The 25,920-nt window shown below is 45.0% G+C and overlaps 1 protein-coding gene across 3 annotated transcripts; it reads right to left on the reverse strand.

Moving 5' to 3' along the window:
• RGMB (repulsive guidance molecule BMP co-receptor b) lies at positions 1-25,559 on the reverse strand. 3 transcript variants are annotated; one of them, XM_059694021.1, is made up of 5 exons: positions 25,326-25,559; positions 24,310-24,385; positions 20,925-21,184; positions 15,501-16,009; positions 1-958 (listed from the first exon to the last, which is right to left on the reverse strand). In XM_059694021.1, exons 2-5 carry the CDS (start codon positions 24,312-24,314, stop codon positions 290-292), a joined length of 1,443 nt encoding a protein of 480 aa, XP_059550004.1. In that variant the 5' UTR covers positions 24,315-24,385; positions 25,326-25,559; the 3' UTR covers positions 1-289. The 3 variants fall into 3 exon arrangements, with proteins under 3 accessions (XP_059550004.1, XP_059550005.1, XP_059550006.1); XM_059694022.1 differs by lacking the exons at positions 24,310-24,385; positions 25,326-25,559 and having other exon boundaries at positions 20,925-21,552; XM_059694023.1 differs by lacking the exons at positions 20,925-21,184; positions 24,310-24,385; positions 25,326-25,559 and adding an exon at positions 19,293-19,790.
• Positions 25,560-25,920: the final 361 nt, after the last annotated feature.

Genomic DNA, 25,920 nt, shown 5'->3' on the forward strand with positions numbered 1-25,920 from the left:
TACACACATAAATATTTAATATATAAAAAATAAAGTGCTTTCTAACAGGTCCCCAGGCAGGGACATTATAAAACATTTCACAAAACTGCAAAATAAAATCGATACAATCAAAGAACACTACATCCAACATACGTGAGAACAGTCAAACACAGTATGTACAATCTGGTGGGTGTCCCAGGACAAACATCCTGTCATATACATGGTATATACATATATACTCTTTTACTCAATATATTATGACAATATATATTTAAAATTTTGTTATAGACAAAAAAATAAAAGACAACCCCTACAAAAACACAACAAGGATCAAGCACGTGAGTCCTAGACTGAGAGACCGATGGCTGCCTCCTCGGGGCGACTCGTGCCCACTGCTTGGGAAAATGTGCCAGCGTTCCTTCCTGGGGTGCAGCGCCTCCACGTCCTCCAAGGCGCTGTGGGCGGCTGCGGTGAAGTTGGCGTCACCAGTGGTGAGCAGGTCGAAGACACAGGACTGGAAATAGATGTCCTTCACTGGCATCTTCTCGTGGCATTGAGCGTTGGCAGTCTCCAGTGTGTAGCCGGGCCAGGCCTGTGCCAGAGAGGTGTGAGGCAGGGTGTGCCCCAGGATGGCAGACACCTGGCCCTCCCCGTCGTCGATGCGCTCGCTCAGGGGGCAGCCATTCACACACAGCTGCAGGTCCTGGCTTTCCTCGTAGGACATGGCCAGGTCTTCAGGCATGCGGATGGCGAGGGTCAGGTAGCGACCCAGCTGCCGCACGAACACCGTCGTCCCTATGTAGCGGGCGTGCATCTCCACGTAGCGGCCACTCTCCCTTTCCACGATTCGCAGGCTCTTGACGTCACCATCCCCACCGCTGGTGCTGCCATCCACAAAGGCAGCCGGCAGGTCATCGGTCACAGCTTGGTATACTTTCTGATCTGTACACTCACGGTGGGCTTTGAAGATGATCGTGATCTGTGGGAAGGAGGAACACGCACAGTTTAACACAACAGGAGGGAAAAGGACGGTGCATCCCCCTGTCTCAAGAGCTTTCCTCACTCTGGAGCTGCATAGCTAGAGAAAGAACCTCCACATTCAGCCCCTCACCAAGAAGGAGGTTGCTGTGAGGAAAATTCAGAAGTCCTGTGTGTTTAGAATGAACCTTTAACACAAGTCCAGAGATGTGCATGAGGAAAATGTCTCTTTACTGAGTCAGAACAATGTTGCTGTTGGGATATAGGCAGTTTTTATTGATCGTTTATATCTGGTCTCTTTCCAAAAGCAGATGAGTGGAATAGTTCTGAGAAAAAAAGATTCCTTTCTCAATTAGGCAATTAACAATATACCTACCGGAACTTTGATTCCTAAAAGGTTTCTTTATTGGACTGTAAAAAAAATATCCCATGACTAAACACTACAAACTTACTTGTGACCACTGGGGACGTAGCAGAGAGTTGAGGGGTCCTCCCAGCGGCAGCTACCACACAGCTACCAAGCAAGGGCCTCAGGAAAGATCTCTCTACATCTCTTAATCAAATGTTTCACATGACCGCCTAATCCCTGCGACAGGAAAATCACTTGGCAAATACAGCTCCCAAGCACTGGCAGAGAATAAATACCCTAAACCTAGTTACAGCAAATGTTTTCCCCAAATAGCACATGGCCCTGCAGCCTCTCAGAATTCTCCCAGCCAACTCTCAATTCTCCAAATTAAGCAGACAATTCATGGAGAGAAAAAACCCTCGATAATACAAACGCTTCCCTTTAGTGAACCCACTTTCTTTTCTTAGTGAGAACAATTATTTAAAAAAAACTGAACCTTTGAGCACCTAGGCCTCTAACACTCTCAACATCTCCCGTGCAGGTGGTGAAAGGAAGAGACAGGACCTCCTGGTCTCACAAGGTGGGAAAACGGTCCCGAAGAAAAAAGGACTACATTTTGAGATTTGTTTTATTGTCAGTCACTGAGGTAACAGCTTATTTTTCTTTCTTCTGGGAGGGAAAAAAAAAGTATCAGGTGACTTCAGTCAAGGAGGAAGGTAGACAGGCCAACACACTACAAATTACTCTGGATGGAGGGAACCACCTCCTGCAAGGAAACTAATCAAAACAATAGACCCTTGTTAAAAAGGCCAGAAAAGGCCCTGGCCCCCTCCTGCCCCTCTCTCTACGAGTCCTCACCACCACCCTCAAGTTTATGTCTGAAGTTTTTTTCCTGAACTCAGCCAGCATTTGCTCACACTATTTAATCCCACATGTTCCCACTGGTGTTACTTGACTGGAATTTTCCAGCCATTTCATTTTACTTCAGCCAGTTGTAAAGCCAGATCTGAACCAGCTGCACTGTAGCAACTGGTTAAATTCATATCCGTTGTTTGCAGCTGCAACTAAGGCCAGACAATGTGCTATGAAATGCTTGGATTTCTCCCTTTCTAATTACCCTGAGCCACAATTTAATTTCACTACCAGACTTCTCACATTTCAACACCTTCTTAACAACCCAAAGGAGGTGTACCAGAGATGAGTTCAGGAAATTTGTTGTGCATCCAACCATAGGACCTTCCAGAGTGAATGGGATTTTGAGCTAGGTATCTAATGGGACTATAAAACAGATTTATTTGGTGGCTCTAAAGACAGTTTGACAAGTTTTTTGTGTGTGTTGTTTTTCTAAGACAAGCCAGGATCCCTTACAGGTGAAAAGATTAACTCAAGTAAATTCTGCACCTGAGAGATTCAAAGTTAATATAAATGGCTAAAATAAGAGTTAGTAGTAGACTTTTCATATAATCAGTATCCTCGCTTTCAATGAGAACATTCCCAAAGATTCCACAAACTCTTCTGCAACAGCTAAGTAATTTGTTTTTTGAGTCTAACAAACCTCAAATTTAAACCGACTTGTTATTTGCAAGAATTAAGTACTTTTTGTTCACCTTAGAAAAAACAAAGAGGAATTAGTTTTGTTGGGAAAACAGAGATCCAGTTCCACGGGAGTTTCCAAAAAGGCAAGCATGGGTCAATATTAAGACGAGTGGAGTCCTTCCACATGTCTTCCCAGGGATCTGCTGTTTTCACTGAGCACACCCATCCTACCCAGGACTCATTTCAAACCCCCACACGTATGCCCTGCTATGCCTGTGACACATCTTGAGAAGATCAAGTAAAACTCGAAGCTTGACTTCTGCACTAGTATCTACACTTACAAAATATTCCAGCTTATCTAAAAGATTTTTATCTGTCCAATTCCCTGGGAGTGATATTCTCTGAGATACTGAAGCTGATATTTCTCTGTGGGGTGAAATACAGAGCCTCTGTATACAATTTAGCTCATGAATCAAAATACTGAGGGTGATGCATCGATCTCAAAGCATGAGGGGGTTTCCTAAGTGGTCCTCTGTAGTTTAAGTACGTACCTAGAGATACCATCCATGTAAATGTAGAAAACACTAGGTAATACTTTCACATGACTTAAGTTTTGTAATGCAATTTCATTCCTCATATAATTACAATACAAGCTCTTAAATAGCAAGCACTCAGCCATAAAGGGCCAGAAATTCATTTTCAGATTCTGTCTCCCTCTTCAGAAAAAAACATTAATAACTCTTTAAAAACATTTAAAATTTAATTAAAAAATTTGGAAATGCCAAACCTTTTGTATTTCCAACTAGCAGTTATCAGAGCTTTGTAAAAACGGTATTCAAAATCATATTCTAAAGCTCTCAGATAATTCTAAAACACCAGCTATGCTGCTTTCTTTTCTCCCTCTATGAAGAGATCCATATGCTGTAATAACTCAATTTGGCACATCTGTTCTATGCCACACCATTTATTATTGATGGATGGCATTTCTGTGCATTTAAAACATCAATGCCTTTTGTTAAACCTCCCCCACCCAGTTCCTCTCAAACCCCACCTCAGACAACCTACTCCAGTTCTCCTCATTCATTTTTAATATTCACTCCCTGAGATCTTTACCACCCACAAGGTCTATCAGGAAGAGAAAGATAGCAGCTACAAATCAACCTTTCCACACATGAAAGCAAGAAAGACTTAAGGTTTGCTGTGAAATATCAAAATTTAGAGGCATCTGGGGGGGGGGGCATGGGGGACAGGGAGGATGCATTTAAAAAAAAATGAGGTAGCCAACAAAAAGGAAAACTCAGGCGCTGTCTTGCCAAGATACAGTATCTTTCCCAAGCTCAATAGCCTTGTAAAGTGCTGTGCACAGGTTTTCAAACAGCAGAATTCCCCAAAGGTTGTGCACTTAACTATGTGTGCTCGTTGCCTTTTGGAAGAAACATTTATCAGTGTTTAATCAGGCCATTTGGCACGGCAAGTGCAGGACCTTCCGGGAATCCTCCAATACCAGAACTGGACTTCTCGGTCAAGGGACTCCCATTTCTTGGATTAATGGGCCAGCAAACTAAAGTGAAATTGTCACAGAAATTAGCTTGGAACACGGGGAAACAACTTTGATAGGGACCTGGTTAAAATTCTGCTTGTGTTAAAGGAACCTAAATGAATTTTATTTCATATGATTAGTTAATATGTCCCCTTCATCAAATTCTCTGGATGCATCACAGGTTGAAAAAATAGGTGACTCTGAGGGAGGATAAGAGACCATGTGCTCACAGCCCCTTTCCCAGGTAAGTGGCATAGAGCCTCTACCTTCAGCAGAAAAGAAACCATTCCAACAAGAGCACATGCTTCCAAGACGCACACATGCTCTAGCTCCAGCTCTTAAACACTCCTCTCTACTTCTTAAGTCAAAGCCTAGGACACTTGGGAGCACCAAAAGGAAGTAGAGGCTGTGAAGGCTCCTTCCTTCCAGTGTTTTCCCTGGTCACCCCCAGCCTCACCCACCCGGACAGGGAAGCCGGGAAATGTCGATTTGGGTGGAGCTGAGTCACCCATCTAGGCTGGGAGGCAGGTGCCTGTCCTTTGGTTGTAAGATGGGAGAACTCTGTCTCTATTCCATTTTTAGGAGCAGGGGAGAAAAAGGGCATATTCATCTAGAATAACATTGTTTGAATAAAAGTTGGGTTGATTACTGATGTCACTTACAATTTTCCTTAAAATTAAAGGAAAAACATTTGCCAAGAAGGTGTGATCTCAGTGAACTAAAGTCAACTTTTACAATCACTACTCAGCCTCTATATCAACTATCTACTCCAGAAAGACTGAATGTAAGACTTACAAAGTGTATTTTGTTAAATGATTGTGTTGGACTAGGACAAGACAGTATACATGTTTAAGAGGAGGGTGGAGGCTTAAAAATCTTACCCTTGACTCCTTTTAGGGCTTGAATGGGACTAAGAATCAAGCTACCTTTAAGAGAGGTATCAAAACAGGTTTCTCTCCCCTCAGAGTCTCTTTCCACAGAGCTCTGTTCTAGGAACACTTACAGGAATCCAGGGAAATGGAATGGATCAGCTTATTTATTCTTCACTGTTGCCCCAGGTAATACATGCAGGAACAAGGGCCGCCTTGGCTGGTGGAGGGATTCTTGGCAGCAGACGGAGAAAGAAGAAACCAAACCAGAGGGAAGGACACCCACAGCTGAGGCTGCTCGGGTGGTCCAGGGCAGAAGCACTGGGCTCAGAGGCTGCAGAGAGCATGCCAGAGTGAAAGGGAAGCAGGCCCAGGGATGACACATAAAAGGGACAGGCACAAAAACGTCCACTGCCAAAGAGTAAAATTTCTATACACTTAAAACAAGGAAGGCTGGAAGTATAAATAGGCTCAGAGACAGGGAAATTGGCTATTTTCCTCGTACAGGCCAGAGCAAGGCTGTGCGGAGCCACGAGGAAAAGGCCTCTGGTCCTTAAAGTCTCAGCCACTCAGAGAACTCCACAGGAACTCCTTGCTTGTTGGCTGTGCTCAGACTTTGCATACAGGGAGCTCAGCAAATGTAGGGACTCACAGTGCTTCTAGATGTGAAGCTGGGCATGTGTGGACAGTATTACAGGCCCCGGCTCCACTGTGCTTCAGACCAGAGGCTAAAAATATTTTGAAAGGTGAGAGCCAGGGCCTGAAGCATAACTCTAGGGGTAAGAATCTGCCCTAGCAGGTCTGGCCCTCCCCTTCAGGGAGCTCACTCCTCAGGGGCTGTGGGGGCAGGGCCACACATTCCAGGCCCCAGAGGGTCTGTGGGCAAATGCTCTGGGCTTAGGTTTAGCACAGCTGTTTCCCAAACCGTTGGGGATTAGGAAATCACAGCCTCTTTAATCTTTTTTTTTTTCCCTCCAGTTTTGGGAGGTGATTAAAAAGGTATAAAAGGGCTTGAAGGTCTTCACCAATACTACACTCATACTTTGTCACTTCTAGGTTCAAGTTCTCAGGGTTATTAAAAAAAAAAAAAAAAAAAAAAAAGCCCACAAGGTAGTTAGAGGCCCTGACCAAATATTTCAAGAAGTCAGTTACCAGGAATGCTACAAAAACAATATCCTTCTGTCTTCATTTTCCTGAGGTAGGGAAAGAGGAAGACAACACCGCTAAGCTCATGTGTGCACATCTGTGCGTATTCACACACATCTTAAAATGCAAAGATTGAACCCTGACCCCATTTCAGGGCTTATGAAAGTGTTGAAATGCTGTCATATCAGTTCTATCCACAGTACACATACTATATTCCAACACTGAGAGAACCCCAACAGAATTAGCCAAATGTTCTTTTGACTCCAACTCTAAAAATAACCAGCTAACCAGGACATAAAAAACTCCTCTCTCCACAGAACCAGTCTCACCTGAAGTTCTTTCTAGACCCAACAGCACCCTGCTTTCAGGGCAAGGCTGTCGGTTAAATTCTGCATCTTAGAAGTGTGTTGCTATTCCTGTTAGTTACCATGCACTGGCAGGCTGAGCAGTTTAAAGAGTCCTTAAGTTACCCCACCCACAAGAACACAAAATTCAAAACAGTGGAAGAGCAAGTTCTACTGCAGTCAAAACAAATAAAGACAAAATGGGTAAGGTAGCATTTTTCACTGTTCCACACTGTAGGTAAGTCTTTTTGCATGCCACATTCCGCACAGGCAGAAACTGTTTGGTTAGCATTAGTTGAAGCCAACAAAAAAGTACCAACCACCCAATGTTTCCCTCTCGCCCCTTCCTCTCAAAATGTTGACTCAAAGAAAATTTAACAGGGCAGAGAGAGACACTTGGAAATGTGACAGAAAAACAAGTTCTAACTCTCAGCTGTGCATCAGACTTGGCCTTGTGCCGCTGGTTTAAACTATGGAGGAGTGTGGATCTGTTTTAAAGCAGCAGGGGCCCACGGGACACATGGAATCCTGCCTGGCTAGGGCAGGGCAGGCCCTGGGTTAACTTCCCTTACAAGTGGGGGGTTTGGAAGGTCCTCCCCTCCCCCTAAACCACATCTGGGACAGAGTGGCACATAGTCCAGGAGATTCAAAATGCAGGCTTTCAAAGAGGCCGATACAGACCTGGTACAATTTTAGAGTTTCTACTAACATCTACTGTCTCTCTTCATTCCAAAGAATAGAAAGATGGTAAACGGACTCATTAGCCAGAATGTTTTAATGTGTATAGACAATATAAAGGTGAACCTTGTTTGGAAAATACTGCACAAAGAATAACCAAGGTAGGCCCATTCATGTTACAAAGTGATCTTTTCTACTTACACTTACACCATACAGCTAATAATTCCTTCTCCTTTCTCTGCTTTCTTTCCCACAGGCATTTGGAAATCCTTTTTACCTCCAGGCAATTTGCTGAAACTACCAGTATATAAAGCAAAGTTGAGTACTAGTTCTTGGGCCTAAAACGTGATAATCCAGTACACACAAGGGCTATGCAGGAAACAGAAAAGGACAAATAAGAGCACTACCGCCTGGAATTATAGCCGATTTCTGCTCTTCTCAAACCTCTTCAATGTTTCAATAGTTTCTACAATAAATAAATTCAAGGCAGATAAGGATATCTAAGACACACTTTCATGAGTTTTAAAGGTGAGATGGGATCCTGAAAAATGAATTTAAAAACTGAAGACTGATAGTCAAATTCTGGAAACTTTTTGGATTAAATCAAAGACCAACAACCTTTCAAAAGTGGCGGCCAGGGCTTTAGACCCTACTAGGTTGTAGGAGTGTGAGGAAATGTGGGTGTAAATAAGGGGGACTCTGACGGTGGCTGGATGGAAAGAGAGACTGTCAAACTCCAGAAGTAAAAAAAATGACCTGAGACAAGTGACCAGGGTGGAGGAGTGTGCTCTGGGTTCAGCAACCCATCTCTCTGGCCCTTCTTTTCTTTCTTTCTTTCTTTGTTTTTTTTTAAGCAATTTTACTTTATTATTTTTTATGTATTTTTGTTGATTTCAGAAAGGAAGGGACAGAGAGCTAGAAACATCAATGATGTGAGAGAATCACTGACTGGCTGCCTCCTGCACAGCCCCTACTGGGGATCGAGCCTGCAACCTGGACATGTGCCCTTGACTGGAATCGAACTCGGGACTCTTCAGTCCACAGGCCAATGCTCTATCCACTGAGCCAAACCAGCCAGGGCTCTCTGGCCCTTCCTGGCAGCTGCAACAACTTGCTAAGTAGCAGCACGTGAAACCAGCTTATGAATGCGGGTCACCAATGTTCAAAAAAAAAAAAAACCACCCTGAAAATGGCTGGTTTTACACATCCCACAATTCTCCATTGACTGCTGCAAATTTCACTTATGTGCTTAGAATGAGGCAGAGCCTGCATTCATCCTGCACCTCCCCCATACAGTAGGTCCTTTGATGCTTGCTGGTTGAAACTCAGAACTAAATCATTAATCAGATAAATTATTATACTAAGCAGGGAGCTATAACTGCAAACTTCTTTCCTTCCTGCTCCCCAATATACCTCAACTAGTCTAGCAACTCTGGTAATTTCTGCAAAACAAGGAGGACCAGGACAAGGAGCATATCTTAACGTGATGGCAAGAATTACCTGCATAACAGATAAGTCATAACAAAATAAAGAGCAATCTCAGATTTTAAAGATTGGTTGCAATATATCTGCAAAGCAGTTGTGCTCTCTGGAAGGAAAGAAAATGTCCCCTTGCATGCAAGAACAGTGTTCATATATTTAAAATACACTCCTGCTGATGGGAGGATGCAGCAGCTACCTTAGTCCACAGTGTAGCTCACACTGCATCTATCAGTAAAGATAAAAAAACATATGGGTTACAGAAACTTGGCTCCAAAAACAATGCCCTAGGCCTGGGGTCAAGAGAGAACAGATTTCCAAACCTTGATCCAGAGATATGCTTAAAATGACAGTGGAAAGGCTCCGCAATGCAGGCACATAGCTCTCTGATTTTGTAACCAACAGAATGATCCACAACAGGTTTACATGCCATATACTGTTGTGGAACAACAGCTACATGCGAAGAGGCACCAGAAAGAAAGAGGACCCAATGCATGCTCTAGGACCCTACAAGCAAATAAGGAACACGTTGGGTTTACAGTTTGAAGAACATAGTAAGCAAGAATGAACCAAACGAACTAATTCTTCACCATCCATCATCATTCCAGTGAAAGTTTTCAGAATTTCTATGAAGAGTTTAACACTAGAAAGACTGAAATTTAGTATATACCTATATTGCCCAAAAGCAGTCAAAATGACTGCATTGTGAAAGAATATCGGAGCACTCTTCACTTATGTTCCTTAGCTTTTCCAATAACTCACTTCTATTCGACATTTCTTCCATGAATTTAGGGCGCAAAAGAAATAAAATAAACAACTTATTAGAACAAGTATCACTGCATAAAGATTCGAATAACAAGTACTAGTTTAGCTTATTGAGCAACTGCAACTTATCAAGTATCGACAATTTATCATGTACTTGTATGTTATCATGTGACGGTAATCGAAAAAAAATGAAAACTGTTATTTCAATACAGAGACGAACTGGTCATATAAGAAATTTACTCAATTCAATAATAAGAGTCATTTGATTATTTAAAATTTCCCAAGCAGTCAAAATGACTGCTTTTGGGCAATATAGGTATAACACATCCTATCTAATAAAAGAGAAAAATGGTAATTGGCGTACGACGATACCCTTTTCATTGGCTAATCAGGGCTATATGCAAATTAACTGCCAACTAAGATTGGCAGTTAACTGCCAACAAGATGGCAGTTAATTTGCATATGTAGGCACAATGCAGGGAGGCGAAAGGGAAAGCAGGAAGAAGCCCCCTGCCACTGACAGTGATTGGAAACCCAGGGGGGAGCTAAGAGCTGGGGGGCAGGACCGCCTTTGCCCTGCCCCCCAGCCATGATCGGAGAATCAGGCGCCTTTTCCGCCCTGGCCAGTGATAGGAGGAAGTAGGGGTGGAGCCAGCAATGGGAGCTGGGCACGGTCGAAGCTGGCAGTAGGAAGTAGGGGTGGAGCCAGCAATGGGAGCTGGGCACGGTCGAAGCTGGCAGTCCCAGGAGCTAGGGGTCCCTTGCCTGGGCCTAAAGCTAAGCTCACGATCACGGGGCCGCTGCCGCTGTGGGTCCCCGCTGCCCGGGCCGGACGCCTAGGCCAGAGGCATCAGGCCTGGGCTGGGGGCAGAACCAGTGATGGAGGGAAATGAGGGTCCCTTGCCAGGCCTGACGCCTCTGACAGAGGGGCAAGGGGCCGATCCTGCGATTGGAGGGTGATGGGGGTCAACGCCTGAGGGTTCCCAGTATGTGAGAGGGGGCAGGCTGGGCCGAGGGACACTCCTCCCCGCCCCACACCCAGTGCACGAATTTCGTGCACCGGGTCCCTAGTATATATATACTGGAAATGAAGGAGGGGGAGGTAACTACAATTATTAATAAACGCATTTATATGTTGTACAAAAAGTCACAAAATTCTAAGACATTGTGTCCTTATATACATAATTGTTTTTCTAATTGAAATTAAAAAGCAGTCAAAATGACTTCCTTGGGCAATCTAGTGTTAAGAATTAGGGATAATTAGGAACTTTTAAATATATAGAGAGAGAAACTTGAAGGGTAAGGACCTCTTCCCATGCTTTGGGTAGTTGGGTGCTAATGCCCATGGGATAACCTGGAGCCGGTGGCCCATGGTGGCAGCAAGAACATATGAAGCACCTCAGTTGTCCACTCACCTGGCCACCAATCACCAGGCTTGGTCAAGCACAAAGAACACCTCTTTCCCAAATGCAAACTGCCTTAAAGTAAACCACCTTCTCACTAAAGGATGAAGCACAGGAAAATCTGTCAGCCCCTGCTTACCACCCCCCACATTTGTAATTTTGTCTCACTGAGATTGGAGGATAAGAAAGCTATAGTGATGGGAAAGGACATGCATTAAAATAAAATAAAAAGTAAAGCAAAAGTATCTAAATTACTTGTAAAAAAATAATTTAAAAATATCATTGTTTAGGTGTGCAATAAATGCATACCTGAAATCTTTTGGAAAAGGAACAATTTTAAATGCACCTCACAAACTGATTTTTTAATACTATAGGCCAGTGATGGCGAACCTATGACACGCGTGTCAGAGCTTACATGCGAACTCATTTTTTTGGTTGATTTTCTTTGTTAAATGGCATTTAAATATATAAAATACATATCAAAAATATAAGTCTTTGTTTTACTATGTTTGCAAATATCAAAAAATTTCTATATGTGACACAGCACCAGAGTTAAGTTAGGGTTTTTCAAAATGCCGACACGCTGAGCTCAAAAGGTTCGCCATCACTGCTATAGGCTATTAGGAATATAGCATATTTGCAAAGTACAGAATCCTTTCATAAAATAATTTATCAAAATCACTTTCTGCAATCACAGCATATACAAATCTTTATTGAGTCCGCTTAGACAGAGATACACAGAAGAACACAGGAGCTGAGACTGAGGGACTGGCAAGGGGGATGTGGAAGAGAAGGTACAGAAGTCAAGTACTGCCACAGACGATCCATTTATTCACTGGAGAGGCTCAGGAGAGTTATTGACTTGTGTCCGCCTGGAGCCTAGCGTGCACTACTCCTCCCCCAAACAAAAACTGCTTTTCTTTCCCAAGTAACCAACCCTGCCAGTTCTAAGCCTGTCCTCTCATCTCCCGCCCAGTGCCTGCAGGTCTGAAGCGCCTCTCACAGCCAAAGGTGGGGAAGATGGCCCAGAGCTGATGTGGATCTCAGCCCAGGTGTGTAGCTGTGCCAGAAACCCCTGCAGCCCCGAGGGGTGGAGAGATGAAAAACCAGCCCTGGCCTCGGAACACACCTACCTGGCAAGATGGCCAACCACACAGACTGTTCCAGAGACAGCCTAGCAGGCTGGCAGAGGACATAAAACCCTGGAGGCCCTGAGGAAGCACACCTGCGCGCACCATGACAAATGGGGGAACGGGGCCACACTGTCCAGCACTGTAGGCCTACCTGCCCTGAACTCACTGCCTGCATGTGGAAAAGGGGAGAGGCGTGGCTAGTAAATGGGCCCTGGAGTACAGATGACTTCACTTTTCATTTTGTTTACATATCCCTCCACTAATTTTTGTATTTTTGTGATGAGGAAAGTGGGCAATGAAGGTCAGGTAGAGCTCACAAAGCTAAGCTTGAAAGTACTTGCTAAAGAAGCCAGGTTCCCAGGATGAAGAATTGTTTTAGGGACCTTACTGCCAAAATACCCAGGTCTAGTGCTTGAGTTCAGTGCTGAAGGCAGGCAAATCAATAGATGCTTAAATATGATTTCAGTATCACAGCCGATCAGTCTCGTCAATACCATCAGTCAGTCTTAAAGCTAGTAACACTGAGCCCATGGGTCATTAAAAACGCTTCATCACAAGGATGGCACAGTATCTGCAAAATGCAGTGCTAGGTTATCCAATAGCTGGTCTAGGTTGTCCAAAGCTTCAGTAAAAAATCTTCTGAAAGGTGTTTTTATACTATTGCATAGACATCAAGGGGAAAAAAATCAGATTCTTTTTTGAACTTATTTCGTAAGTACTTTTTGCCTCATACTGTTTTTACTTTTATTACCATCATTTTTTCATTGCTTAGAATTTTTTTACAGGTTTTATTTTGTCCCTGGGTAGATAAAAGGAAATTGTATTGCAAAATTTTAGGTTTTCTCTTAGTTTCATCAGCAGAGGTCATACCAGCATTGAGAGACCTTTAACAGTAACCTTCCAGATGCTTCTGGGGGCTTTGGAGAGAGTTACAACAAAAAGGAAAAAAACAACTACTAGAGGTCATGAAGCCATAGAGTAATTTGTTGCTGAACAGCATGGTGACCAGATGTGGGGAAATACTTTCCAATAGTGCAATTAAAGACCACGCATTCTCATCATTGGCCTGAATTTATGTCAAGACAAGACCCCCAACCTCCTTTCTTTAGAATGGGTAAAACCTTTGATCCGTAAACAAAGTAAAAGAGAAAAAACGGTGTACCTTTTATTTGCTTATTTGCTAAAAACTATGATAGACTCAACCACAACTGGAATGGAATGATCTAAATAAAGGTACTTCAGTGTTGAACCAACATTTTCCCATGCACATAGCACTTACTAATCTTGATAGTAGTGTTTAAAGACCACTTCTCTAAGCCCTCAATTATTTGCACAATTGATGCTGATTTTCTCCATTCCCAATGGAACTGCCTTCTTGAATTTCCAGTGTTATGTTTTCCCAAAGACTAATCTCAGATTCTGTGACCTGACTGCTTCAATGATGGATTTTTGGCCATGGCTGGTCCTAAAACTTCATAATTTTATAACTTTACATCATAACATAGCAAGTACATATTTTAATGTTCAGATAGAAAAAATTGTGTGCATAGTTATAAAAGTCAGAAAAGGAAAGTTTATTTGAGATGTAGGATTTGGAAAGGCTAGCTTGGGCTTGTACTGGGACTGAAGTGTAAACATTTTCAGATCCTCTAAGATGTCTGCACCACTGTAATAGTCTTTGTTCAGAGCAATGACGTCTCATCTTAGATTTGTGATACCACTGGTGTCTCCAGATATCTTTGGAGGAGTTAAAAACTCCCTCCACAAAATGCCAAGTAAAATAACTTAAATTCACTTTAAAAATATACCACACAGGTTTTGAGGCAAGGGAGGGGTCCTGAAATCAAAGAAGAGTCATCAGTATTACAGAAGATTGATCCTTGTCAATTATATTTCAGTCTAAGCCAACTGATGAATAGACAAAATAAACAAAGGAAATTAAGCAAAATGAGATTGTCTGCATGTGTGATTTAGTGGTTGGAAACAAAGGGAGGGGAGCTGCTTACTTGGGACACTATTATTATGGAAAACCCTTGCGACTTCTTTATTTACTAGTGAATGAAGTAGTGCTGACTGGCAATTGGAAACCCAGTTCCTAGCATGTACTACTTGCACTTAGACAGCAAATTTTTTTATTTACGAGAGTTAGAGAGAGAGAGAGAGAAACAACAACGTGAGAGTGGAACATTGATCGGCTGCTTCCCATAAGCACCCCGACAAGAGACCAAACCTGCAACCTGGGTATGTACCCTGACCTGGAATCAAACCTGCGACCTTTCAATGCATGGGATGACACTCAACCAACTGAGCCACACCAGCCAGGGCAAGAATTTTTAAAACATGCAATACCTGACTCTTTAGTCAGGGGCACTGACCTCTTTTCCCTTAGATTGTCACAAAAAAAAATGACAACAGCCAACAGAACAGCCATTGGGTGTAAATGAATCAAAATTATACTTTTTTTTTTTTTGTCAGATTGGCAAGGTGTGCTATAGAATTTTAGTAATTACTTTGTGTGCCACGAGATGAAAAAGGTTGAAAATCGTTGCATTAAGATATCTGTGCCTTAAAGTTGATTTAGAGGATTCAGTATTAGTTTCTTTAAAACCAACCAAGCAACAAGAACCACAATACTGGCAGCTAGGCAGGGCAAGCTTAACTTAATTTTGCCAGTTTTCCCCTCGGCTTCTCACTTAAATTGTTAGCCTGAGATTATACATCACTGCTCTACAATATCCAATTCTTATTTCCTTGGTCACCACAGGACAGTAACTAACAGACTTTTAGGTTTGCCATTGGGAAGTTGGCTTATAGCCATTACCTTTTACCATAGCTTCCAAATTTCCAATAAAATATATTTCCTGATGGGTTATTGCCCTCAGGCTTCACAGCTTTCTTTATTCAGAAAACCTACATCAGTCAAATCTGATAAATCTAAACATGGATTTCCTCGAGTCATATACATATGCACTCAAAAAAGACATCACTGAAAAAAGCAGTTTTTCATTAAACAGGCCTGCCTTTTCCCAAGAGAACCCAACATTACTGTTCACTTTTTATTTTTTGTATCATTGCCTATTTAAATTTACACACACATTTCTCATAAGCCCTAGAATTCCACCAAGAAATTCCTTACTAATTTTCATTTAATCCTTCATCCACCCTGCTAACACTGCCTGCCAAGAAGACCAAGCAAAGTTCTTTTTAAACTAGGCCTTTCATTTCAATTTTCCCAGGTTGTCTGAAGAGTCGGACACCTGAAAGGTATAAGTAAGAAGGAGGAAAAAAAAAGTATTCTTGCCTTATTTGTAGCAGTAGCACTGGATCCAAGGACCACGGGCACATTCGTCACTTGAACCGAAAGGTAATTATTGTCTATGAGTGGCCAGGCTCCTTCCACTTTGCACGTCTGGAAGTGATCCTTGAAAGTTCTAAGGTGGGGATCTCCAAACAAGCCACAGAAAAGGTAATTAGGAGGGTTCGGGTCCCCTCCCCTGAGTTCTCTGACTCCCGCATGGCTGTGATAGTTACAAGGGTCATGGGTCACTTCAGGGTTGGTAGAGGATGTGGGTCCGTCCTTGGAACAGTTCCTCTGGCTCATGAGGTCACTGATACCTAGTACAGCAGAATGGTATACCAGGTTGCCACGGCAGGCTTTTGAAGTTCGCTGGGTGCAGCCAGCATAGGCACGCAGGGCCTTGCAGAACTCAGAGTCAAAGCCGTCAATGGCAGAGTTCAGGTGTGAAGTCAGGGACACAAAGTCTGTGGTACATTTCTGGATTCGACATTGGGCTGGTTGTTGGCAGTCACCTATGGGAAAGAAGATAAGACCACACATTTTTTAAACGCTTCATAACTTCCTGAGCTACATGAGAAAATGACATTCTCCTCTGGGGACTGTTTGTTCTATTTCATATCCTCCTATTTTAAGAAGGCCTTCAGAAATAGGGTTGCATTGTGCTTCTGTGTCTCTCACAAATTAAGCCACTGGGAGAAACACTGCATGCAGTTAGTTAACTTAAAACTTTATAGCATGGGCCATTGTAAATGACAATTTTACCAAGTTTGCTATTGTTTATGGATTTTGAGAAAGATTCCTTTGCTCTAAGGCCAAGCAAAAGATGTGAACCTTGTTTTGATTTTGAAAACTGCATAAGTAATTTGCTTTGGAAAGCACTGTCTATGCACAAAACCACAATTAAAACTTCCACAACTCAGGTAGGGGAAACCCCTAAATTACAGCATGATTGGCTAAAACACCTTTACCTTATTCTAGTAAAGCTAACAGAGAAAGAATAACAAGAAGAAAAAAAATCCAAGCACTAAATTATTCTGCATTTCCTGATAGATGTTTATCAATAAATTGTATAAACTGTTACTTAATCTCCTGGTTTTTACAAAGTATAAATGTTCTCTTTAAAAAATAGTGATACATTTGACCAAGCTATGTATTCACTTCTCCCTTGATATCCATCACCCTGAGATCCCAGCTCCCCAACAGTTTCACCAGGAAAAGTACGCTAAACAAAAAAGGACACTGAAATCACAGTGCAGAAACTGATGTTTCCAACTATGATTTTTCAGAAACACAACAGAATTCTTAGAGTTATCTGAATGATTTTCCCCTTAAATCAACAATTCATATATACTTAATGGTTAAAGCAAAGTGATGAAATGAAGTAATGGAAAACCAAGTATTACTGCCCTACTATTTTAAAAAGTTAATTTTCAAATGATGTTTTGCCACTAGCTCCTCACATAAAAATTTATAAAACCTCTTAAAGCACAAAAATCGTAAGAATTGCCAATGCCAGGTCAGTCATGTGCACCAGTTTTTTTTAAAATTCTGCTCCATAAAGTGGGACACTAGAATTACTGAAAAGAGAAATTCTTTCCTTTACCATCCACCTCAAACTTTATAGACATGAACTGCAACATGTATTTGTGTTACACATTCTTTATAGGCCTCTGAACAATGGAGCAAGTTTCAATCTCTTCAAGTCTAACATTCCTCATCTGAGAAATGAGGAGGTTGCTCTAAAATGAACTTTGTGACCTTTTTTTCAGGCATAAAATATCTTATTCTAGGTGGGAGAAAACAGTCAGTAGTGTGCTATTAGATATGTAATTATTTAAAGATATGAGCGTAACAAAATTCAGGATAATATCAAGATTTAGGACTTCATCTGATAGAGACTTACTAAAAATGGTTTTTAAATAAAGATTATTTTAAAAGATATTTTAATCTTTTCAGTAGTAAACTGCCTTTATATCTAAATTAAATGGCCTGTAATCTGTGTTTGGCTTTAGCTGGGGAGAAAAGGGTTGGAGATGACCACTTCTCAAGATATCTCCCCAACCATTTTCTTACATTTCGAAGTCCAAAACGGGAAAAATGTTATAGTCTTGATTGGATAGTCACTTTAACTTGAGTAAAAGAGATTAAAATATTAATCACAAAGACATCTTGTGCCTGGCCTATTTTATGTTTGCTCATTGCAAAGTTAACAAAAGCAGCTATTATTTATAGAATTCCTCTCTCCAAAGTAGATCAAGTCATTTTCAACTACTTTTACTCAACAAAACAAAAGCAAAATTTAAAAAAATCAAACAAAAAACCATCCAAAAGTCATTAAAGCCATTTAGCAGATGGGAAAAACCAAGGCAAAGGGATTTTCAGGCCTTGTCCTGGGAGATCACACGCAGCTGTATGAAGCCGAGGAAGTGGGCCTTTCCTCAATCCATTTCCTTCCTCCACACACCATGTCCCCTACATTCCTGACTCTCAAAATGGTACTTGATAGCTTAAAAAAACAAAAGGTGTAAGTAACTACTGTATCACATTTTTCCCTTTTAAATCAGATTCACAGCAAGCAGAAAGCAAGGAAATAAAAACTGGGCCAAAATCACTCAGTAATGAAGAGCCCTCAGACTACAAATAAATGACAGCACAAGAACTTTCCGCTAAACTTGCAGTGCCTAGTTGTTCTTTTTATGGTCTATAAAATATATCTGAGCGTACATTTACTTATAATTGTTTCAAATAGTCATAAAAAACCCAAAGTCAGAACAGCATGGCAATGCAGATACAATTCTTCAGAAGGGGAAAGAAGCAGAATTTAGATGCCAGCTCCTCTTTCAGTTCCTTCGTCCCTTCCTCATTCCTTCATAGCAGGCAGGTGCTGATTCCTTTGAGAAATCTCACATAACACAGAACTCCTTGAGCTCTTTTGTTTGGATGAGGTTTCTAACAGCCTTCTGGAGTAGAGATGATTGGAGGGAGAAAAGCTAATGAGAGTGAAAGTGCATTTGGGTCAGCAGTTTGAGCCTCATCGCAGGCTCTTGTAGAATGACTAATTTGCAGCATACACCCAGAAATATCCAGGCTTCATGAATTTATAATGACAATGCACACTTTGCCTGTTGCAGGCGGTAAAGTAAGCCTCCTGTCAAAATGCCAAGACAATGCGGAGCAGAAACAATCTCAAGGATGTGGCAAAGAAGGCGATGAAGTGTATGAGTAAGCAAGTAACTCCTACGTTGCATCGCCAGTCAGGAACTGCAGAGGTTTGCTTAAGAGAAGAAAAGGCAAATAAAAGTACTCTTTTAATTTCTCAAGGGCAGAGTTCAAAATCTGCAGTTACAGATATCTGTTTCCTTGAGTCAGACCATCTGTGATCAGTGTGACAGTATTTTCCTTCCAGTTAATGAAAGTGCTAAAGGATTTTCAGGTGTAGCTTAATGATTCAGACATAAAGACCTCATCATTTAAAAACAGCTTCCTCAATGCCAGGACTGCACGTGTGAATCTGCAGCACGATCACCAGCTTATAATAAAAGAAACAAGATACGCTGAGGCTGAATTAAGTGAAATATGGAGCCATATGGGGTGCTGAGGCAAATTATATGGATCCAGGCATAAAACATATGGTAGCCCATCTGCAGAGAGCACTTTGCTAGGCTCCCTGCTCTGAGAAACAGACCCTGCATTTCAATAGCACCGCTCTTCAAAGAAATCTCTCAAAAGGAGCCCTCCTTTCTATAGCCAGATTAATTGCTCCACTCCGACAAGCTGTCCACAGAAATCACTCACCACAGCAATTCTGGGTAGAAGCTGATGGTGACTCTAGTGAGGGCATATTAAGATACTGAGACGAGTTTCACATTCCAAGTTCTTGAACTAAGGCACCATAATTTTCTAAACCTTTAAACCAACTTCTTAGGTCTTTCATGGGCCAGCAAAGAAATCTTCAAAGACCACATTCCAATCCTGTCACGGGACCCTACAGCAACGGAGGGAAACAATATCCCACCGGTCCAGAGGGACACAGTCCCACCTAGCACTTCAATTTCCATTTCAAGAAACCCACGCTTGAACATTATAGACACCTATTTTTCACACAAAACAACCCTGAATATATCGTGTGACATGTCATGAAAATTTTTCCATGTAACTGTTAAGCAGATTGACATTACTTTCCAAGGTTCTAAAGTCACTAATTGAAAGCCTTCATTACTACATTCTTCAGGAAGATTTGTTTGTTTTCCCAAGTGACACTTAAAATGCAGCTGCTGTTACATCACAATGCGAAGTTACACAAAGTACATTCAGCCCTCTCCTCAAAGGCCACATCCCCCCCCCCCCCCCTTACTTAGACCTCCAGAATTGTTAGCACGGGCTAGTAGTATGACCCCCCCCCACACACACACACACACATTTGGGTGGCTTTAAAGTTCAGGATTCTCCAGATCAGAGCATTGTTGACTGTTATCATACAAATACAGGGCAAAAAGGTGTGGAAGAAAAAAATGATCTAACGCCCAAGTTGTTCTCAAACCAAACAATAATTTCCATTTCGCACTTAAAAACTTGTCTAGACAAACTCCTAGAAGTGGTCTTGTTTGCAAAGAGCATCCTAGATATTCACTCCCCCCGCCCCCCCAGTTTTATTGGGAAAGTTTAAGATTTAACCTTGTGTTAGGGAGAGGATTTTAAACAGAAAAACAGTATCCCAGGCTAGAACAGACTCCTCACTGCTGCTTCCATTGGGGAAGCGCTGAGCTCCAGAAAGCAGCCTATCTGTCAGCCCCTCCTGAACGTGCAGCCGGCCAGGAAGCACGAGCTTTTCCAAAGAGACTGAACGCTGAATTAGAAGCAGCTTTCGCAAACACGAAAGAAACCCCTGTTTGAAGAAGTTTAAGTTACTTCGAAATTAACCTCCCAGTTTGCAAACTCTGGTGAAAATCTTTCCATCTGGCGCGATTTCTCCGTCTCGCCGCCACCCCCAGCTGCAGGGCAGCAGCACAAGGCTCCTTGTCTCCCGTCGGAGGCGGCGGCGGCGGAAACCTGATCCCAGCCCGACTTTCAGTAAACACCAACGCACGGGGCAATAAAGCATCCGGAACATTTGTCTCGGGCGCGCAGCCCCGCCACCCCCGCCCCCGAAATCTTTGATAAGCGGCTGTTAGAAGGGAGATTTATCAACGGTCCCAGCCTCAGGCCGGGAAGGCCGGGGGGGGGGGGGGGGGGAGGAGGCCTCCCCGGCGTCCCGGGTGTGTTCCTGCTGCTGCGCCGCGAGCCCGGCTAAGGTGCATGTCAGGGGCTCGAGAGGCCCTTCCGTCCCGCCACGCCGCCCTCCCGCCCCGGCCAGCGCCCGCGGAACCGGGGGGTTTGGGAACAAAGCACTTGGCCCTGGGCGGGCCCCCGCGCGCACGCGCCTCGTACCTGCGTGGAGCAGTCCAAGGCTGAGCAGCAGGAGCAGCAGCAGTGCCAGGGGAGGCGGGCAGAGCCGGGGGTGGCGGCGCTGCTCAGCCCCGGAGACGGCGGCGGAGGCGGCGGCGCAGGAAGGTGCTGCTCTCAAGCCCATGCCCGTCCATGCAGGTCTCGTGGGCTCCGGCGAGGGCGGCGGTGCGGGCGCCGTGGCGGGTCCGGGGCCGTGGCTGCGGCATGGGCCGGGGGACGCGCCTCGCTTCCTCTTCTTCCTCCTTCAGGCCCGCATCGGAGACGGGCCGCCGCCACCGCCGCAGCGAGCAGCGCGCCGCGGGCGGAGCGAGTCGGCGACGGCGACGGCAACGGGGCGCAGCAGCATCGCAGCGGCCGGAGGGAGGGGAGGCGGGAGAGAAGACACAAAGACCGTGAGCGAGTGCGGAGTGCGGCCCCGGGCGCGCGAGCGCCCGGCCCGGGCCAGCGTGGGCTCTGCAGGCGTGGAGCGCGGGCGTGGACCCACAGGAGGCGCACCCAGCCCAGGCGAGCAGCGGCCTGCCGCCCGGATCTCTCTACGCGGCGGCCCCGGATCAATCAATCTCAGCCCCGCACTGCTGCCCCGCCCGCCCTGCGCCCGCCAATCGGCGCCGTCTCCACCCCCGCCCTCCCATCCCATTGGCTGCGAGCTCAAGCCCTGGACCCAGCCCGCCGCTAGCAGGGCCCTAAGTGCCCGCCCCTCCACGCCGCCTCCTGCCTCCTGCGGTTTAGCGTAACGTGAGTTCCGCGTCCGCCCGCTGCGGGTCCTTTCTACCGCGCCCGGCCCAGCCACTTGCTCGCTCTCTCTTCCCTCCCATCCACCCCTGCCGCGATGTCCTGTTTCCTCGAATCAAATAGAAAGAGGTGTCAGCCGCTCTCTCTGGCCGCCGTTACAAAGGAACCGGCCTTTGACCGCTCTTTGAATTAATGTTACTGGGTTCAACTTCCTTCCTAGTTTTATTTATTTATTTATTATTTATTTATTTATTTATTTATTTATTTTTTATCACCCCACACGGCGCCTCCACCTCCAGCTCTGGAGGAAGCGGGCGCTTTTATCCAGCGCCACGTGGCAAATTCCTTCGCATCTAAGCACGTCTGCAGAGCCGCCTTTCTAACCTATTGCGGGTAAAGCTAGCCACCTTGGAAATCAGAAAGTGACCCGCGGTGCGGAACGGATCGGGTAGACGGGGAGGTACCCGTCAGCTCCCAGCTCCCAGCGAAATTCGCAGGCAGCTGTGCGTGGCTCCGGTATTCTTGGCTCCTTTGACATTTCCCTTCCTGAAAGCGGCTGGGAGGGGTCTGAGAGCCGGAGAACTTCAGTGTGTTCGGTTACAGTGTAATTAGATTAATGAGGAGAGGCAGCTTTTAACGCAGTGTAGAGTAATTACGCCATCATTTGTTGCTTAGTGGCTTTTCCACACATTCATAATCTAATAGCAGATTAATTCAATGACAGTTCAGTTTCTACTTTTGCAATTGGATGGATCAAGAAATGAGGAGAAAAGCTAATTATCAGGACAGAGGTTATAATAGGCTCTAACTTATCAGTAGTTGTGAAGTGGTATCTAATCTCTAAAATGGCCTCAAAGTCTGGGAGCCACTTCGTACTGTCCTCGCCTTTGCCTTTCCCCAAATACCTCAAGGTTGTCATTTTAAATTCACTTACAGTATATCCAAATCGCAGTAGGCAACTCTACCCGCTACCTTACTCAGAATCTCTAATTAGGGATTGCGTATCAACCGTGGACATGTAAATATTCCACACATAACAATGTGCAAATCAATGGACCAGGATAATTGAGGGCAAACCCATCACCCCAGCTTACTTATTAGACACATTACGAATTGTACAAACCACTAGATCCCTAATGAAGGATGCCTATCTTTTTACTGTAACTTTTCATTACCTATACATACTATGATGACACAAGTGGTAAACACACCTTTCATTGCCCATGATATAATCCAAGCCTTGCATACATCCACAATATGCTAAATAATTCTTTCAGTGTTGACTGGAGAAATGACTTTTGGGGAGGGGGGAGGGTTAGCTATTATAATTTTTAGATAATACTATGGAGTAAATACTATTAGGCCAAAAATTTACTCTCTTGGAATTAGTACATATTATTAATGAAATAAATTTAATGAAATATTGGTAAACGTCTTTTAAAAGTAATAAAATGTGAACACTGTTTTTCAAAGTATTTTGCTAAAAAAATTAAGAGTAAAATGTTTCTTTTTCTTTAACACAAGATTTAAACCCACCGCTATAAAGAAGCATCCCACTTAATCGAACATGCTTCAAAACACACAACCAAGAGATAAGGATCAAATTCAGTTTAGTTTGTGTCTTTTCACCGGTGATTTCTATGACTTCCCCCCTTACCCTTATTCCCTCCCCCCACCCCGACCCCATCCTGTTCCTTAAGTACATGAGTGCTCTTGATTTTCTTATCAATAGAGGGCGCCCTCCAGTCACTGCAAATCCTGGTGTGAAGTGGAACTGCTCTAGAGGAAAAACTTCATTTCTTCTAAGGTGCTTTATTGCTCCTCTGTTGTAAAATTTGACAAGCTCAAGATTTATAAGCCTAACAATTCACTTTTTTTATTGCTGCATAAGTGTTCAGCCGGCTAAAGGAAAACGTTAATTTTCACAAACCACAAGTTGGTTCCTATTTTCAAAGCTTTAGGTCAGTTGACACACTCGCTGGGTAAATTCGGTCTGCTAGCAAGATCCCGAATTCTCTTGGAAAGCAAGAGCGTGGTGAGTGGTCGCCTATAGAGCACCCACTCCTCCAGCTCCAATGCTGCAAGCTAAGCAGGACATTAAGACTCCACAAAGAAAAATCTAGGGAGGGAGCTGGGACACAGACATAAAATTGATGACTTATAAAAGTTTTACATTTTAATAAGAAAAAAATACCGTGAAGTGACAGCTTGTGCAACTCATAAATCCTCCCCGATTCTTGCCACTTGTACTCTCTCTCCCTTTGTTTTCAAGAAAGAAAGATGAAGCCAAAACAGTACAAATAGGGGACTCAGCAGGGCAACGGTACGAACGTGCAAGAGGCTAGAATTAAAACGCATGCCAGCAACATTAATGGGTTCTAAACAAGATGCGGTTTCTTGTTCTGTTCCCCAGTTAATATATCTCCATTTCCAGAAATCTAACACGAGGGTGGTTGCTGTCTGCTTAACAGATCAACTGGGGCAGAGGAACCGGGACTCAGACCTGAGGTTGCGATTTGTGCAATCCATTCTAGAGTGAGCCCCCCACCCCCAGTCCACAGTGTACGAAAAGCAGGGCTGAAATAGCCCGGGAGTCAGACTGCCCAGTGGCAAGCAGCTCCTGGGTTGTACTTACATCATTTTTAACCCTTCCGCTCCTGGAGGGGGCTTGGCGGGATCAGGGAGCCGCCGAGCTCGGGAACACGCAGGACCTGGGTGTGAGAGAAGGGCCCCAGAGCCCGGCATGAGCGCTACGCCCCCGGAAGGAGAGGGCCCGGGGCGTGCGTGAAGCTCATCACCCGGGCGTACCCCACGGGCACCCGCGATCCCCGCGGGCTCCGCCACTGTTCGCGCGGCTCAAAGCGGCAGGTGCAAAAAGCATTTGGGAGCCGCTTGCCAGCGCGCGGAGGTAATGCGCTTCCTGTCCATTTATCTCAGGAAACCAGCGCAGCCTTCCCTTCGAAACAAAATTAACCTCTCATTAGCCAGCCACTCGCTCCCGAAAAGGCCTTAAAAGCTTTACCAGCTCGCTAATGTGTTTAGGCTTCTCTTCCAGGCAAACGCAGCCACGGCCGTGACTGCCATCAGCCCCCGGGGTGCCTCTGGGTTCCCCGGGGAGCCAACCGCAGACCTCCCCGCAGCCTCAAATCTGGGAAACTCTGGCCAACCCGGATCCCTGTTTTGTAGTCCTGGGCAGACCCTGAACGGACTTCACGCCAGAAGCCGCCCCAACAAGTTCCCGCTAATCCCACGAGCGCTCCTCAGATCACAACCTCAGCTCCCATGTCCTCTAGGGGAGGAACTTCCATGGCTGCCGGGTCGCGGCTGCCGCCCGCCCCGAGGAGCGCCAGTCCTGTGCGCAGAGGGTGCGGGAAGCCCTGATCCGGGACTTGGGGAGAGGGGGCGTGTAAGCTAGATCTAGCGGATCCCAGGAGTGGAGAATGAAATGTGGTTCTAGATCTGCAAGTGGCAAAGGGGGGCCTTTCGGAGCAGCTGGGGTTTTCGCGCCCTGGCCCCCTGCCGTCCCGAGGCTGGCAGATTTATACCACACAGGTGGACGGAGACCTTAACACAACAGTCCCGGCCGCTGCCTGCCGCTCGCCCCCCACGTCCCCGGGCCCACCGCAAACTTCAACAAAATAAACAACTCACCACAGGCATTCCCTTGTCTGCAGCGCGACGCTTGCCAGCTGGGAAAATAAGCCGCAAGCCACGCGGCCGGGGCGCAGAGGGAGGGCAGCGCGGTGCCCGCCTCCCGCTCTCGGTGGGGGCACTGGTACTCGGGGGCCAGGAGGGAGGCTCCGCCTTGGGGAGCGCTCTCCCCGCTCCCCGACACCGAGTGAGCGCCGGGTGAGAGGCTGCACCCTTGCAATCAGCACGAACTCCCTGACACCTAGGGGAGGGGGCGGGGAGGCAAATCCCTCTATTCCATCCTGGTTTCTCGCACTTCAGTGTCAAAAAAAGAGACCAAACCCTGGGGCCTCCCGCCCACCCCCTTCTGCACCACACCGCCCCCTGCCGGCACTACCCGGATCTTTCCAGCGCGACTAAGGAGTGGCAAGTAACGGCGTCCCAGAACCCCAGCCTTCAGGTCCTGGCTCAGGCCTCTCTCACCACCCCTTCACCCCACCAAGTCCTGCACAAAGACACCTTTCACGCTGCCAGCGCCACCCTCTGCGCCGCCCGCCAGGCCTGCCCGTTGCCTTTGTCCGCCCGCGGCACCACCGATTCCCGGTCGGTGATTGTG

This window comes from Myotis daubentonii, chromosome 4 (genome assembly GCF_963259705.1).
Source record: "Myotis daubentonii chromosome 4, mMyoDau2.1, whole genome shotgun sequence".
NCBI classification, from domain to species: Eukaryota; Metazoa; Chordata; class Mammalia; order Chiroptera; family Vespertilionidae; genus Myotis; species Myotis daubentonii.

Excerpts from the sequence above, each read along its gene's own strand:
- RGMB (XM_059694021.1), bottom strand. Across the intron at positions 16,010-20,924 it reads CCTTGGACTGCTCCACGCAG|GTGACTGCCAACAACCAGCC; the intron begins GTACGAGGCGCG and ends TCTTTCCCATAG. Across the intron at positions 959-15,500 it reads GTGCTACTGCTACAAATAAG|ATCACGATCATCTTCAAAGC; the intron begins GCAAGAATACTT and ends TCCTTCCCACAG.